Below are 16,564 nucleotides of genomic sequence, written 5' to 3' on the forward strand. Positions count from 1 at the left end.
ATGTATTTTTAAATATTTTTAAAAATTTTTATATTGTCAGCTATTACATGTTTGCATTGCCAAAAAAATAAGTGAAGGTGACATGAAACATTTAGCATAAGTTTTACTCATAAATGGACCAAATTTTTGACGCACACAAACACACGCACGCACACTAGGGGGGTGAGTGCTCATGCTAAACTGTGCAGCCAGATGTGGGAACACGTGGTTTCTTTCTCCAAACAGCCTCGCAGGCTTTTCCAGCACTTCCTCTCTTGCCGCAGCGCACTCACTCTCCTCATTTCTTTCTTAGCCTTCCTTCCCTCACTCACCTTAACTAAAACAACTTTTTAACTTCTTTTTCTTGTGTTTGAAAGAAGCAGGACTTTAGTTGCACCCATCCTGCAGTTTCGCAGCATCAAGTTGATCCTGACGGATGGAAGTGTGTATGTGATGGAGTAATTCCTGTACCAAAAAAAAGTGGATTTTCAGGGAGCCAGAACAATGCAGTGAGTGGATGGGAGAGACGACAAAGAGGTAAAATGAAAGGTAAGATCATATATTGGATGAACATACTGTGTATAGTGTGTGTGAGTGAGTGTGTGTTCGTGTGCGTGGTGCGAGGTGCAATGGAGGTGCCACTTTTGTTTGGCCACACTGTGTGACCTGTGGAATGCGTGGGCAAGAACTCGCGTCTCACATCTGCTTTCACTTAGCGCAGCGTGTGTGTGCGTGTGTGTGTCTGTGCGTGTAACAAAAAATTCAAAGTGAGACATGCATGGTGTCATTCTATTCTACTATATAATATAATACCATACAGCGTCACTAAATATAATATATTTGGGTTATTTCGTGCAATATAACTCTGTTGGAACAAAGTTGAGTTGTCATTCATAAATATGTTAGTCGGGGCAATTAAGATTGAGCCCCACAAATTCTGCCTAGCCATCAAAAAATAAAAAAGTTTTTAAAAAAATGAAAATTCAGTGTGATCATTCAATTGTAAATATTTATATAGAGAATAAACTGTCATAATCTCTATATTTGGACTTATTTAATTGCCCACTTAGTAATTGTGCCTAGCAATAAGTGCTTGGGAAATTTTTTTATTTCAAAACCCATTTAAAATAATATAAATAACGACTGATGACTACACTATTTCACTTATGCACTGTTTTTTTTTTTTTTTTTTTTTACCAAATTCCAAAGACTTTACAGTAAACATTGACATGTGCAATATTACTTGAAGTGATGTCATGAAAAGATTTCGTGCTGTTATTGTGGCACGAACACGGGCATTCTTAAAACGTTCTCCCTTGTGTCCTGATAATGCGAAACTAACGCTGAGTGTCAGAAAACCGTTGTATTGAACACAACACAGCTGTAGAACTGTGCACTTTTGTCCAAACATTTATTTCTTGTGTTTTCCCTCTGCAGACGACTTTGGGGAAGAGGAAGAGGTTCAGTCCTTTGGCTACAAGAGGTTCGGTAAGTACTGCGCGACGTCCCACAGTTATCCTGTCCCCTCAATTTTCCACGCTTCAAAGACAACATTTCGCTTGGCTGGACAGATATCGTCTTTTTGGCAGCAGCTATTTTGTGATATTTCTTCGTTCTTAAAACAACACACGGCATCCTGTGTGCTCCTGACACTGCAACTTGGTCAGCGCCCGAGAGCACTTCAGGGGGGGAAAAAAAACACATTAAAACACTTGAAGCCAAAAACAACCTTTTTAGTCTAAACCTATGTTATGTACAGGCAAGCAGCATGGACGGTCCCAGAATGCAATGCTAACAGGTAGCAATTTATGCTAGCTCAGTCTCTTGAATTGCTTCTTTGCATTCATATATGAGAGAATTTTTAAGTAGTATTAATGAGGGCTTCAGTTAAAAGAAATTATACTATGAGAATAAAATAGGACAGTGTTGCCTTGAGATCTTAATGACGTTTCTTTCGTGACCATCTTGAAATGTCAAATTATCTTTTCCCATTGAAATGAATGTAAATGCCACAAATCTGTTCCAGCTTTACTCCATCTCTCCCAAATAAATTGTAATATGTATTTTAATGAAGAAAAATAACACCCCACACCTTTGTACTTCATTAAAAAGTACAGTAATGACAGAATTAAACAGGGTTCAAAGGTTATTGGCACACGGCATCAGTTGAATGATCATTGGGCTGCTTTTTCTCGCTTGGCTTCCTTGGGCGCAGTGTAAAACAGAAAATTGGATGTATTGTTTATTGAAACATGTCAACTTCCCTCAGCTCATCAGTACGGCACTAATATCAGTTACTCTTCTCAGAGGATAATGTATATACGATTGTGAGTACTGTTATAATGTGTATAATTGTTAAGTATGCATTTAATGTAGCATGTTTTACTTGTCATTTTCTTCAAACTAATACAGGAAGTATGTAATAATTAAAAGCATCATTTGTAAGGACAGCCTATGGCAAAAAAAACTGTTTATTGTCCTTCACATCTAAGTTTTATAGACTTGTTGCAGCCAAAAGAAAAGTGTTAAACACACACAGGTGCAGCACCAGCAGCTCATCCAGTTGGACCATTTTGCCTTTCAATGGTTTTTCCTTCGTGGAAAACCCAAGCATAACAAAATGCATCAGTACAAAACCACACTGAACACTGCTACCATTTGGGTTGGATCGTTTACAAACCACCACGAACAAGAATTACACTCACTTGTTTCAAACAACTTTTCTTTTTTTCTTCTTCTTAGAGGGGGACATATCATGGATAAATTACATTTTTAATCTTTGTTCTGTGGTGCCTTGAGGTGAGTGACTCAATTTATAGGTTTTTCAAGATATGCCCCAACGTTGGACCAATTGTTGTTTTTTTTAACATGTGAGCATAGATATGAGATATGAGCGCTGTAATCTGGCAGTGGACTCAACTCACTTACTATAAAATGCACCTTGGCAAATAGTGAACCATTATTCAAAAAAGAGAATTCAAGCTGTTTATTGCTAATCTCGGTGGAAATTTCCTGGCAAACTGAATACAAAACAAAGAGAATCACACATTGTGTACGGTATATAAAAAAATAAAATAATAATAATCCGCCAGCTCAATGCTTGGTTAGCATCCATATTGTCGTACTTTAACCCTTTAGGTAATGAAAGAACACAAATGGTGCGGAAACCACAGTCATAAAATGTCTAATAATAGTTCTGTACTGATTACCTGAGAGAGGAGTTGAGACATCTCAATGGAATTTTATTATGAACTCCACATTGGCAGGACAGACCCCACTGCAATGTGATTGGCTGATGCATCCAGGCAGGAATGCCATCCAGCCATACATCCATTACCGTTTTTACCGCTTATTTGGAATTGGGTCTCGGAGGGAGCAGCTTCAACAGGGAAGCCCAGACTTCCCTCTCCGCAGCCTGGTCTTCCAACTCTTCCAGAGGGATCGCCAGGCATTCCCAAGCCAGCCGGGAGACATGGTCTCTCCGGCGTGACCTGGGTCGTCCTCTATGGGACATGCCTGGAACAACTCACCAGAGAAGTGTCCAGGAAGCATCCTTATCAGATGCATCACAGCAGACATTGCACCAAACCGCCTGTCAATCTCACACTCCATCCTACCCTCACTCGTGAACAAGGCCCCCAAATACTTGAACTGTTCCACTTGGGACAGGATCTGGGGTACTCCACCCTCTTTGGAATGAGGACCATGGTCTCACATCTGGAGGTGCTGATTTTCCTCCCAACTGCTTCACACTCGGCTGCAAACCGCGCCAGTGAGAGTTGGAGATCATGACTTGAAGAAGCCAATAGTACCACATCATCTGCAAAAAGTAGAGATGCAATACTGAGGCCACCATAGAAGACCCCCTCTATGCCTCGGCTGCGCTTAGAAATTCTGTCCATAAAAGTTATGGACAGAATCAGCAACACAGGGCAGCCTTGCCGAAGTCCAACACTCACTGGAAACGAATCAGACCAATTTGGACCAAACTCTGACATGACTGGTACAGGGACCAAATACCCCGTATTAGGGGGCTTGAAACCCCATACACTCAAAACTCCCCTTAAAGAACTCCCAGAGGGACATGGTCGAATGCCCTCTCCAAGTCTACCAAAGACATGTAGACTGGTTGGGCAACGTCCCATGCACCCTCGGAGACCCTGCCGAGCATGTAGCGCTGTTACGCTCTTCCACGGCCAGGACGAAGAATACATTGTTCCTCCTAAATCTGACCTCTAACCTCCCGACGAACACTCCTCTTCAGCACCCCTGAATTGGCTGAAGAGTGTGACTCCTTTGTAATTGGAACACACCCCCAACATCCAGAGCCTTCCGGGACTCCGGGCAGATCTGATCCACCCACGGGTCTTTGCCACCGGGGAACTTTTTAACCACCTTGGTTACTTCAACCCCAGGGGTATGCGAGACCACCTCAGAGTCTCTCGGCTCTGCACCCTCAATGGATGGCGTCACTGTGGGATTGAGGAGGTCTTCGAAGTAGTCTCCCCACTGACTCACAATGCCTTGAGTCAAGTTCAGTAGCACCCCATCTCCACTCTACATGGTGCTAATGGTGCACTGCTTCCCTCTCCTGAGACTTCGGAGGGTGGATCAGAATTTCCTTTAAGCCGTCCGGAAGTCGTTTTCCATGGCCTCATTGAACTCCTCCCACGCCCGAGTTTTTGCCTCAGTGACCGCCGAAGCTGCATTCCGCTATGGGATTCATAATCATGTCTCAATGAAAAGTCTGTCTGTTTGTCTTTTACTGCCCACAGGTGGCCAAAGCATACACACCAGAAGGTGCAGCATTCAATTGGCTGAAAAATAATATTGAGCTTCCACCCTGCTGTAGTTAGGATTGAGCCACACAAATTCTGCCTAGCAACAAGCATCTTATTTTAAATGTTTTTTTTTCCCTTGATTATTTGATAATGTGTCTATAAGTGATCTGTTCTGAATTTTGAAGCTAATTTACACATAAGTGTCCTCAATCATAGTTTCGCTGTCCATGATCTGGAGCTGGGCTTGGTGAGGATCCGCCATTTTCAAGCAAATGCCAGAATACACAGAAACACGAAAACTAAAAGCGAAGCGCAGCCCGTGTGTTAGCGCAAATTTGCTTTTGCTTCTGATAAACGGAACGTAAAAAGTATGTTGTAATTCTTAATCCTTGAGGGGTTTTTTTCAAGTGTATTATTGACATTTAAATGTCAACTCTAATGTTTGCCTCGATTTATTTTGAAAGCATACAGTTGCAGCCTTGTTCCTGTTATGGCTTCATGACACCTGCATCTCATTTAGTTATAATCCACTCATCTATTTATAGCTACATATGTTCCCCATTTGGTGTACTGGATTATTACAAGTCTTGTTGTTTAGCGGCATGCCAAGGGTTGCCTGTGTAGATTCTTTGCATATTTTCAGCAATTTGGCATTTACGCGTCTACGCATTCCATATCTGTTCTCACTGTACCATAACTTGAGTTATTATCAAAACCATTTAGCCTATCGCACTCCATTTTGTTAGAATTTAGAAGGATATTTTACACAAAAAGAATTTACTGTCACCCCCCCAAACAACTTAATAACACTTGATTTGTCTATTTTTTCAACACCTTTAGTTTTTCAGCACTAATATTAGTCATTCTTCACAGAGAATTTCAAGCTATGTCGTTTTTCTAAATACACAAAGTGTAATTCTCTTTGTTTTATGACAAATCTCAGAGTAAACTTAAGGCAAGTCCATCCATTATCTGCTTTTTTTTCTATATTTATTTATTTTTATTTTTATTTTTTTACACTTTTTTAAGGCTGAAAGGCAACTATGAATTCCATGTTGTACGAGTCTTTTTTGCTTTGCCAGGAAATTTTTCCCATGTTTCCATGTGTGCAGAATGTTGCTTTTCTTTGGTGTTCGTGTGAGAGAACATTGGGAGTTTTCACGAGAGGTTCGTTATTGCGGTGAAATCATTTCCAAAACCTGAGAACTTGCTCAACCACTTCCTGCATTAGAAGTTGATTCAGTGCAAACCTATACACACTGAGCAGAGGGGCTGGGGTGTGAGAGTGGGTGTTGCGGGTTCCTGAGGGTCCACGTCTGGGCCTCGCTGCATCAGCAATGTACCACACGGTTGGAAAAATGTAACTCAACCTTCAGTGGGTAGGGGCGGGGTTTGGATTTTCTGTTCATAGTCCTTTAAAGTTATTTATTTCCCCATGTGTATGGGGGCGAGTTAGGTTGGGGGCGTTAAGGGACATGTTGTTGTTAGGGGCTGGGGGGGTCTCCTTTTGTCAGCTTTCCAGCTGAGGAGTCACATTCCTTGCACGACTTATTTTTTGGGAGCACCACAGTGAGTGGTTCTAATTTACGGCGACTTTATTAGGAGAAAAGAATGCTTACAGCCTGTTACTTATGAACCCCCCTCTTTCGTCACTCCTCCTCCATCCACATGTCGAGTTTTTCCAGTGATGCCTCGCATTATAAAAATAAAATTGAATTGTATTGTATTATGATTTGAATTAATTCCATGACCATGCTCATAACTCAAATCATGTGTATCTCAAATCAGCTTTTCCTTTTGAAATGAATAGAAATGCCATTAATCCGTTCCAGCTTCTCCCAAAACTTGTTTTCTATGAGAAACATATCACTCTATCAATATACGTTTAAGAAAAGAAGTACAGTTTTACACAATAGAATTTCAAAAATACTTTATGTCACACTTTGTATTAATGAATGGCCATTGCGCTGCTGCCTGACTTGGCCACTTGGGGGCACTATAATATGGGCATGCTGTACATTTCTGTGAATATACGTCGCAGGGCCTCTCAGATCCTCACAGAGGATAAATAATATGTGACTGACTACTGTGATACTGAATATTTAAATGTGTTCCTGCGCATTTGTGCTAGAGTATTAATTGCTTAAATGGTTGTATGTGTCATTCCCATTATGTGTGAGCATTAGCATTAAGCTAGTGGGCTAAACGTTTAGTTTGGGTTTGTTTTAAATGCACAATTTGTAATCTGCTAAGATTTATTTTTAGTTTGACGATGAACTTTAACTGCACATCTTAAAGCCTCTTTCCAGAGAACTGTTCACTATTTGCCAAAGTGCTGCTTATTGAGAGGTGAGTTCAGTTCACTGTAGCATTTGTATTTTAAGTTTGGAGTAGTAAGTCAAAGCAAAAAATTGGCTGTAATCAGCTCATATTTACAAAAAAAACCATCTGTGAGTCTAGTCACTCGTATCTCACATTACCACTTTATTTTGTTGTCCTCATGAAAGATCACTTCCAGGTGGTTTTAATAAAGGAAATGTTCAGCTGGTTTCAGAGCTTAGACCGCTGAGGAAGTGACAATTGATGGGCCAATCTGGGATTTAGTAACTCAAAAGGCAGACGAGGCGACCCGCAGGAGCCACTGGGAAGTGTCCCTAAGGATCATTGAAATTGGGTCAGGGAAGAAAGGTTGAAGTCAGCAACAGGTCAGTTTGGCAGAGACGACCACGCCAAGGTCAGTCCTGGGAATCGTCATCAAAGTTTGACACTGTACTCTTGACTGCATTAGATTAATTTGGGATAAATTGCAGTCTTGAGAAGAGAAGAATGGAGAGGCACATCGTTTGTTGAGATGCATTTAAGTTCATAAAGAAAGTGAGAAGTGAAAGCAAACTGTTTTTGTAGCAGAGTGGTAGTCAAATTGACTCGAAGGGTGTCATTTTTCATATAATAATGTCTTTTTAGTAATTTTTTCAGAGCTCAAGCACAAGAAAAACACAAGGAACGGAGATGTCTAACTCAATTTCATGTCTCGCGCGTGAGATGCATTTGGAGTGACATCACACCAAAGCGCAATTGGCTTCCAGAGATGCCAACATCAACCACAGTCTTCTGAAACGTAATGAGATGCAAAATGAAAAGCTGAGTTGGTGCTAGAGCGAGGCAGGAGTGGCCGGTTGGAGTGTCTGCCGGAAATGGCGACTCTGTTTTTGACTTTGGCTGAATATATGACTATATGGGACCGGGACCGGCTCACCTTTTGAGAAATCTGATTATGACTGCGCTGGTTCTGAGCAGCAACAGGAGTGCTTGCATGTGGAGCAGGAGAATTTGGTGCATCTCTCTGGACCGATCAAGGTTGCAGGACATGTCCTTCCTTTGGCGTGCGCCCGGAGCACCTGACAATTTGCCTGCTGGAACTACTTCTAACTATTGGCGCAGGTAGTGTAAGACTATTTTCTTTGGGTTCCATGGAGGACAATTTTGAACACAATCTCAGTGTCAGCTGCAGAGGCGACAGATTCTCACGCTTATTTTGAGTGGCTGGTTACGTGGACGTGTTCGATTGGGCTGGAGCGGCAGCAGAAATGACCAACAGGAGTTGTAACCGTTGCGCTGGCTGATTATGTGATTATGTTGGACTATCCAGGTTTAGCCGGCAGGCGCTTCAGCGCGGGGGACAGCGACTATGTTTGTTGTGCCATCTTTGATTAATGGTCAACAGAAAATTTTAATTAGAGATAGCGTTATGTGTCCGTTTTTTGACACTGATTTTAAAAAAGTCACCGAGCACAACACTGATTATAACATAGCTTATCATTTATAGCAGGTGTGTCAAAATCAAATACACAGAACAAAACCGTGGGCCAGCATTAAATTTTTTAAAAACACGATAAATGCGGATTTTTTTTTTTTTTTGAAAATTGTTATTACAAGTGGTTTTATTAATGCAATACAAAGTTTTTTTTAATTACTATCATCATTTTGAATGTAAAATGGTATAGTACAATACAATACAATACAATTTTATTTTTATAGCGCATTTCACAACAGATGGAGCTGAAACAAAGCGTTTTCCATTTGGTGTAATATCACGGGCCAAATATAATTACACTGCGGGCCAAATTTGGCCCACGGGCCAGAGTTTGACACCTATGATTTATAGCTATGACATATGAGAAAAAAAATTGCACTTGATGCTGAACTTAATCCTTAACCCATAAATCTTACTCTATTACTATATTACAATTGTTGTTATTATTATTGTGAAAAACGTATGTGCTTGAGAAAAATAAGGGCATATTTGGAATCAACCCAAAAATCTGAATCCAGAAAAGTTTACTTGCTCTTCGACCACTGTTATATTGGCCTGGGACCAGCTCACCTCTCTGAAAATGACTTCTGCAATAGTCGCTGACCACCACCCCAGGTGTGGCTGCAAAAGTGGCAACTCGGTTGCTCCGGGTGAGAATGTAATCAGTATATGAGTGCTAAAGACTTCGTTTTTCTCTTTGGCTGTGATTAAGTTGGACCAGAACCAGCTCACCTCTTCACATATCTCCTATGTTTGACTTTTGCATTACTAGGACAACCGTTTTCCACTGAGACAGCTCTCAAGTGTTTTGGGACTTGAAGGAATAAGCATGTGTGAGGACAACATCTCAACATTGTTGTTTATCTTCGTTTAGGAAAGGACAACCAACAACAAAAAAGTCTTCATTGCTTGATGTCATCACCATAATTTACGAAACTACTTGTGTCTGGTAGGGTTTATGGGGTGAAATGTTTTTCCTCATCCAGACTGCAGCTGCTTGGAGGCCATCATTGTTGTGGTCAGAACCTTTCCCCTCGATTTCAGCCAGACTTGGCAGGGCGGCTGACCATGCTGCGTGCTTTATACCACTTGTGTTTGTACGCTTGTAACATGAATACTTTGACATGAGGGTGAACACGCAGAGGCCGATGCTGATTCAGCATCCTTACGCGGTGGACCACCTGGCGCGTGTGACCACATAAAATGCACACTTCAATTTGGACGGGCAGCTCCAGGGTTGGTTGTGATGAATTATTCAAAACCTGCATGATAAACTATGCCACGCCGTGTGTATTTGAAAACTAAAGTGTCTTCTATGTTTACGCCAGTTGAAATAATCAGTACATTTTTATGCGTTTGAATATGTTTTTCGAAAAAGCACTTGACAATCAGCGCCTGCTGCTCATCGCAGCATAAACATTTATTTGGGGGTGCTCCAGTTATCGTTTTGTTTCCCGTTAACTCGTCATCTCACATTGTGGGAAAAAAACAACTTCAAGCAAGGTTGCGCAATCCGCAGACTTCTTTGGAAAGATGTTCGACGTCTTTTTGGACAAGGCGGAAAAGATAATTGCATCCATCCGTAGAGTTTTTGCACTTGTTAGCTGTGCAGACGCCTTCTGCTTACTAACACTGATTGGCATTGCCTGCTGTGTGAAAAGAATGAAGAAACCACAGAAGGTTGTAAAAACGGAGGCAGGAGTAATCGTGTTTATTGTGTTTGGGAATCTTCCCTAATTTTTGACTCACCTCAAATGACCTGCAAACACGGAAGCCACAACCTGCTTGTTTGCTTACTACTGTTGCCGTGATGGAATGAGATCATTCTGTTCAAAATGAGCCCCATGTGGACACTCCACAGCTGGGGTCTCATCAATCCACATGCGAATTGGACCAAAACATCCATGTTGGATTTCGATCAGAACCACGTTGATTTATGATTCAAAGCGAAGTGAAGTTAGCCAACACAGCTAATATCATGATTGGCATTAGTGACTTAGTGTGGAATTTTTCACAATTGTAAACTGTTCTGTTTTAATTTTTTACAAGCATTATATAAAAGCTAATATTAAACTCAGGCAGGTGTCCCTTTAATAGCGACTCTGCAATGTGTTTAGCCGAGTAGCCAGCTGAAGCTCAATGCTAGCGTGTAGCGTAAAGTGACCACGTTCAGCCCAGCCAAACTTTGAGATTATCTTAAATTTCAAATTCCGTGATTCTCAGTTTTCCTACTGTATTATGATGAAGCCCAAAATGCAAATCTTGACTGGCAAACTGATTGAAAACCTCTCATTTTGAGCTTTGTTCAGATAAATTATCTGGTCCATGTTTATCTATACAACACTTTGAAGGCATAACACAATTTAATCTTTGCTTTGCTCTCCATGTATACCACCAACCTTCCAGTAGTTTTTTTTAACCTCTTAACTCCCAAATTCTGCCCTACCTTTGATGGATCTTTGCACCTTTTTTGGTACTTTTCATGGACACTCGATACCCCAACCCCATCTCCAGTAGTAGACGTCTGTACTTTGACATGGAAAAAGTTCAATCCAGCAGCACATACTGAAGACACGTAAACACTCTCAGACAATTTGATGTCTGAACTCTTACCTCATATTGTGAACAAATTCAACTCGATCTTGCGTCAACAGCAATGAGCATTCCAGTAAGCTTTGTATGCAATCACTCTGCACTCCATTTTTATTCTTGTTGTTGGGAAAAGGTTCTATTTGTCGAAGGTGTTTGTCATGACTCATGTCAAATTGGGGTACGGTGTCTTTTTGACGAAGGGCCACTTGTTAAAGAAACACAGAATTTGGGAATGGTATTTTGTACAAACCTCTATTGGTGTAAATACAGTAGTCCCTTCCCTTGATGAACTGTGTGATGAATGTGGAATTGGCTACAGTGCAAACAAGCTCCAGATGTGCAAGACGACCAATTTGTTTTTCTTTTTCCTTCTTGAGCGCAGGAATGCTAAGCTAGCACAGCGATTCCGGAGTAGCAACGTCATGCTAATTGGTCCCAGTGAGCCAATGTTTACTCGTTAACATTCCCCCCCCCCCAGCTGCAGCTCGTGCAAAGTGACTCTTCGCTTTGCTTTAACATACGAGCCCACGCTACTATGAAATAGACTGGTGCCTTGAGATATGAGCTTCATTTTTTCCATGCTCATATGTCAAAACACTATCTTTAATCATCTTTCACCCATTGACATAAACGCAAGTGCCGTTAATCCATTCCAGCCTCCCAAATAAAAAAATTCCGCAAAAATTGGAAAAGTGTTTTTTTTTTAATGAGAAAAATACCACACTGTAATATTATACTTCCTTCACACATACTTTCCTACCTGGATGCAGCAGCCAATCATATTTCAGCAGGGTGCAACCAGCCTAGAACTCAAGTGAGATTCATAAAGAATACGGTTTATGATTGTGAGTAACATTAAAAGATGTGAAAAGATTGTTACATGGCCACATAGATGCTAATCATTGCCTTTGCTAGCATTAGCCTTGAGCTAGCCGAGTAAAGGCTACGCTATGTGGTTGTTTTATATACATGTGTATTTCTGTTTGTTTTTTTTTTTAATTTAATTTGACTTTAAAACTGAGAGTGACAAGAGACAGCTTGAAGCCTGTTTTTTTTAAGCATATTTTCCAATTCTATCCTGTTGTTTCAGCGCTGCTTGAATCTCAAGTTTGCTCTTGCAAGTCAAAGTGAAAAAAAATCAGCCGAATAACTTTTCACGTCTCAAAAGAAAAAAAAATAGCAAGTTGGATCACTTGTATCGTAATGCACCACTGTACACTAACAAGTCAAATTTAATTTTTGCCAAATATAGGGGGGCATTAGTACAAACAGAAGCCTGTATCATGCGCTTCCTTGTTCCTTTTCAACTGCCGGTCCCCGAGGAGACGCGTAATATGACCACTAAAGTCAAATAAAAACAGTGTGGCTGGAGGAATTGCCGTGCTTTGGTACACTGTATAGCATGAAATTGTGACACAAAGGGGCTTCACAAAAAAACACTGTGCTGCTCTGTACAAGCTTTCTTTATGTTGTCATGGAAATTTCCACAGCAACTCCAGGGTTTAGCAGCAAGGATTCTGCACAAGGAAATGTTTTTTTTTGTTTTTTGTTTTTTTTGTATCGAGACCAGAGCTCAGAATCAGTTTCAGTTTATGTGACGTCAGTTTCACCTAACAGCATGACATTTGGTAGGCGTCTCATGAATCCATGACCAAAACAAAAAAGGAATTGTTCCAATTTGCTTTAAAGTGGCTGTTTTATGATCATTTTGGTGAAAAATGGAAAGCTGATGAGAGGAATGTATTGAAAATGTAGTCCCTGATGCCAGTTTCACTTGGTGAAGAGAAATTTGGTCGGCATGTCTATCATGAATAGGCCCACAAAAATATCGAATGAAATTTTGTCAACCAAATTTGAACTTCAAAAGACAAGAGTGATGGATAAAGCTAAATTCTGATGTGTTTTAATTTATTACACTTTGTGTGGGTGGAACATTGTGACAAAGTTTGATAATACGCCCATGTCTTGTGTAGACCTAAAAATGTCTCTTGAGAAGCCATGCCTGAAAAAAAAAGACACAGGAAATCTACCTTTTTGATTTAAAGCAGTCATTTTAGATTCATTTTACAAACTGAAAATTCACATTTGGTTGCATTCCCTGGAATTTGGCAGAAATACACGTATTTGCCTGAAAAGAAACGGGAAGTCGTCCATTTTGCTTTGAAGCATCCATTTTGACAAAAAACACATTTGATAGAATTTGAGAGGAAGCTTTGCCCGTGAAGCACATTTGAGTGGGCAACATGAAATTTGGTGTGCATAAACTGCGCACTCAGGAATTCACACCTGCAGCACTATTTCGGGTCATTTACGCCATTAACTTACTAACCTATTCCTAGAGATTTTTGTATGATTGCCAACAAACATAAGCCTCACAAATTAAGTGTGATGTGTGAACAGATGTGTGATACAAAATATTCATACGCTTAAGCTTTTGTCATTGTGTGTGTGTGTGTGTGTGTGGAGCATGAGGGCGAATTTTGATGACCCTGACAAAAAACTAAGCTCAATTCAATTGACCAAATCCCTTGAATGTGAGATGCCTCCAGCTCTTAAAATATGTTCTCATATTTTCCTGTTTTTGTTTGTGTATGACGGGTACAGTCTGATCCAAACAGACAGACCCCCTCCGAGACCGCCGGCGCTCATCTTGTTTATGTGGTGTGTTGATGTTGTGCTTAAGTGAAGAAAACGAACCACTTGGGGGGCTCTGATGTAGCGCCCCCTCAAGGAAGTGCTGTGTAAACAAGATGACAGCACAACAGCCGGCGTGACCGCGTCCGCAGCTGGATACCCTTAGACGTGATGTTTGAACAGATGTGAGGGGGCAGAAAGCGTGCACCCTCGCCACGACTTGGTAGTTTCAGCCCACTCAATAAGTGGGAAGTGGAATTTTAGTTTCAATGTGGCTGATTGAGGCATAAGGTCTTATTAATACTTGGTCATCCCAAATGTGTTTGGTGGACTTCTTCATTATCAAAACATGGTGTTTGGTAGGCATGACTAGACCCACAAAAAAGTCTGAGATTTTGGTTTGAAGCATTTCATTTAACGACAATTTGAAGAAGTGGACCAACGTTGTTGTATGGTCATTTTGGTCATTTCCAGCGGTCCTTCAAAGTCATACTTGTCCTAGAAATGTTGTCCAATCGTTTCCAATTTTTTGTCACATGGACTAGACTGATCGGCAAAGCAAAATTGCCACGCATTTCAGTTTTCGTCACTCCATGTGGTGCAGCATAGTGGTGAAGTTTGATGAGAGGTCATAAAGCGTGAAACTCAAACACTGTAACTTTTGAAAGTTCAACCCCAAATGACAATTTTGCTTGACAACATGAAATTCAGCAGACATGTCCATCATGCATCGACCCACAAAAAATTATCAAAGACCCGTGCCTGAAATTTCAAAGAAGCATGTGGAGAATTATTACATCTGGGCAGCACATGGCATGGAATTTGACTCGCCATAAACATGAAACTAATACAGTAAAAAGTTACAGAAAATTCAGTCACCAAAGCAAGTTTCATTTATCAACATGGCATTTGGTTGGCTTGTGCATTATGAGTAGACTCATAAAAATGTCTCTTGGGACCATCCTCAAAAAGACTCAGGCAGTTGCCCATTTTGGTTTGAAGTCGCCGTTTCAGGGTCATTTTGGCCATTACATCATCCACCTGTGAAACGATTCACTTCTAGCCTCTAGTTGTTGTCATTTGCCTGGAAATGTAGTATAGGTCAAGTTTTTTTCATTTTTTTTTTTTTTGTAGGCTGCATCTGGTGTTGGTCATATACCCGCGTACATTTTTCACGTTACATCACTTTCAAAGTGTTTAGCTTGTTCCAAGTGCGGTAAATTCTCTGGCGGATGTTCTCCAGCAGCCAGAGGCTACTCGATCGATTTGAGCAAAGCCCATGAGCACGTTTCATTGTTTATATTGCATGTTTATTGGCTTGTACGGAAGTAGTCGTCGCCATATCTTCATCAGCACCAAAGATCTTTGGGAGGAATGTCAAAACAGTGTGAATGAGCTTGGATTCTCTTCCATATGGCGAACACATGCACTTTGGTTTGAACTTTTCATTGTAAATATCTATTTTTGACAGCTATTCTTCTCTTGCAGGAATCCAGGAAGGCTCCGAGTGTACCAAGTGTAAAAATGACTGGGCTCTGCGCGCCGCCATTGGCTTGCTCTACGTCCTCTGCGCCCTGCTCACCATTGCCGTGGCCGTCCTTGGTTACAAAGGTGAGTGGCAAAGACCTGTGCTTTATAAATGTCATGAATTTAAAATCTAATCTTGACAAGAGAATGACACCTGACGTCTTTAACCCCCAAATTATCCTGTTCTGTTACAAATAACATATAAGACACTTTATTGCCACTTACACACATTTTTAAAAGGGATCATCATTGCCAAAAATATTTTACTCATCAAGGGATGCGTCCTCAAAATTGAAACAACTGGAAATCAATTTGTATATCGTAGGGAAAGAATTTTACAATAAGAACATGTTCAACTAAGGTGTCCTCCAATTAGCATCACAAAGTGTGCCGTTGGGTGACCACACTGAACATGGATCACAGAATATGAAGGAGAGGATTGAAAGAAAATTATACACACACAAGTTAAAGGTAATAGCTGCTGGATGTTCCTTTATTATTCAAACATTTAAGGTCTGCATCTGTGCAGAGTGGGACGAAGGCGCCACCGATCTGCCAAGTGACAGAAAGCTTGGTTTTACTCACAAGTCATGGTCATTTGGGCCATTCCAACAGTCACTATTGAAAACACCCAAAAAAGACTAACAGCAAAACATTTGAATATTATGATGAGTCCTGATCCAAATCCTATTCAACATCTAAAACCTGAGCATTTTGCTCACAAGGAGTGGACCAGAAACGTCTAACTGACAATCGTTGCATAAATGGTTTCATTGCAGTGATTGGCTCAAAAGGCTGTTCAACAAAATATTAAATTAAGGCATAAAATCATTTTTGTCGTGGTCTGTTTTTATTACTTTTAATTGGTTTTCACCAGTGACCATCATCATGAACAATAAGATGCTTGAATGAGAGGCGAGATATATCCTTGGCTGGTCGCCAGCCAATTGAAGCAGATTATAGGCTGGCCAAATAAATCTTAAGGTGTAAGTGTTTGCTGTGTGTGAGTTTGCAAAGCGTTGGCTCTATAATGTCGAACAGATGAGCCTACAGCGACTTCAATGGCTTAACAAGGCCTGACCAGAGTTTATGGCTGGGTGGTAATTTGTTCTCATGAACCACACTTTTACTCATGAGTGTCAGAAATGATTTGCATGGATGTTTCATGCCTTCCGTTTTGTCTTTTTGCTCATCTACGCATCGTGTTTCCTCAAGTAAATACACGTACATTACTCAG

The 16,564-nt window shown here is 40.7% G+C and overlaps 1 protein-coding gene across 1 annotated transcript in view; it reads left to right on the forward strand.

Moving 5' to 3' along the window:
* The window catches only part of colec12 (collectin sub-family member 12), a 25,188-nt gene continuing 8,624 nt past the window's right edge, over positions 1-16,564 (forward strand). Inside the window, exons 1-3 of the mRNA XM_088311491.1 lie at positions 1-528; positions 1,417-1,467; positions 15,289-15,411. Coding sequence (XP_088167617.1) covers positions 522-528; positions 1,417-1,467; positions 15,289-15,411 — 181 coding nt within the window. The 5' untranslated portion in view covers positions 1-521. The remainder of the gene's footprint in view (positions 529-1,416; positions 1,468-15,288; positions 15,412-16,564) is intronic.

The sequence above is a fragment of the Idiotropiscis lumnitzeri genome, chromosome 12, assembly GCF_059441095.1.
Source record: "Idiotropiscis lumnitzeri isolate Australia: NSW breed Sydney's pygmy pipehorse chromosome 12, RoL_Ilum_1.0, whole genome shotgun sequence".
In the NCBI taxonomy this organism is placed as follows: Eukaryota; Metazoa; Chordata; class Actinopteri; order Syngnathiformes; family Syngnathidae; genus Idiotropiscis; species Idiotropiscis lumnitzeri.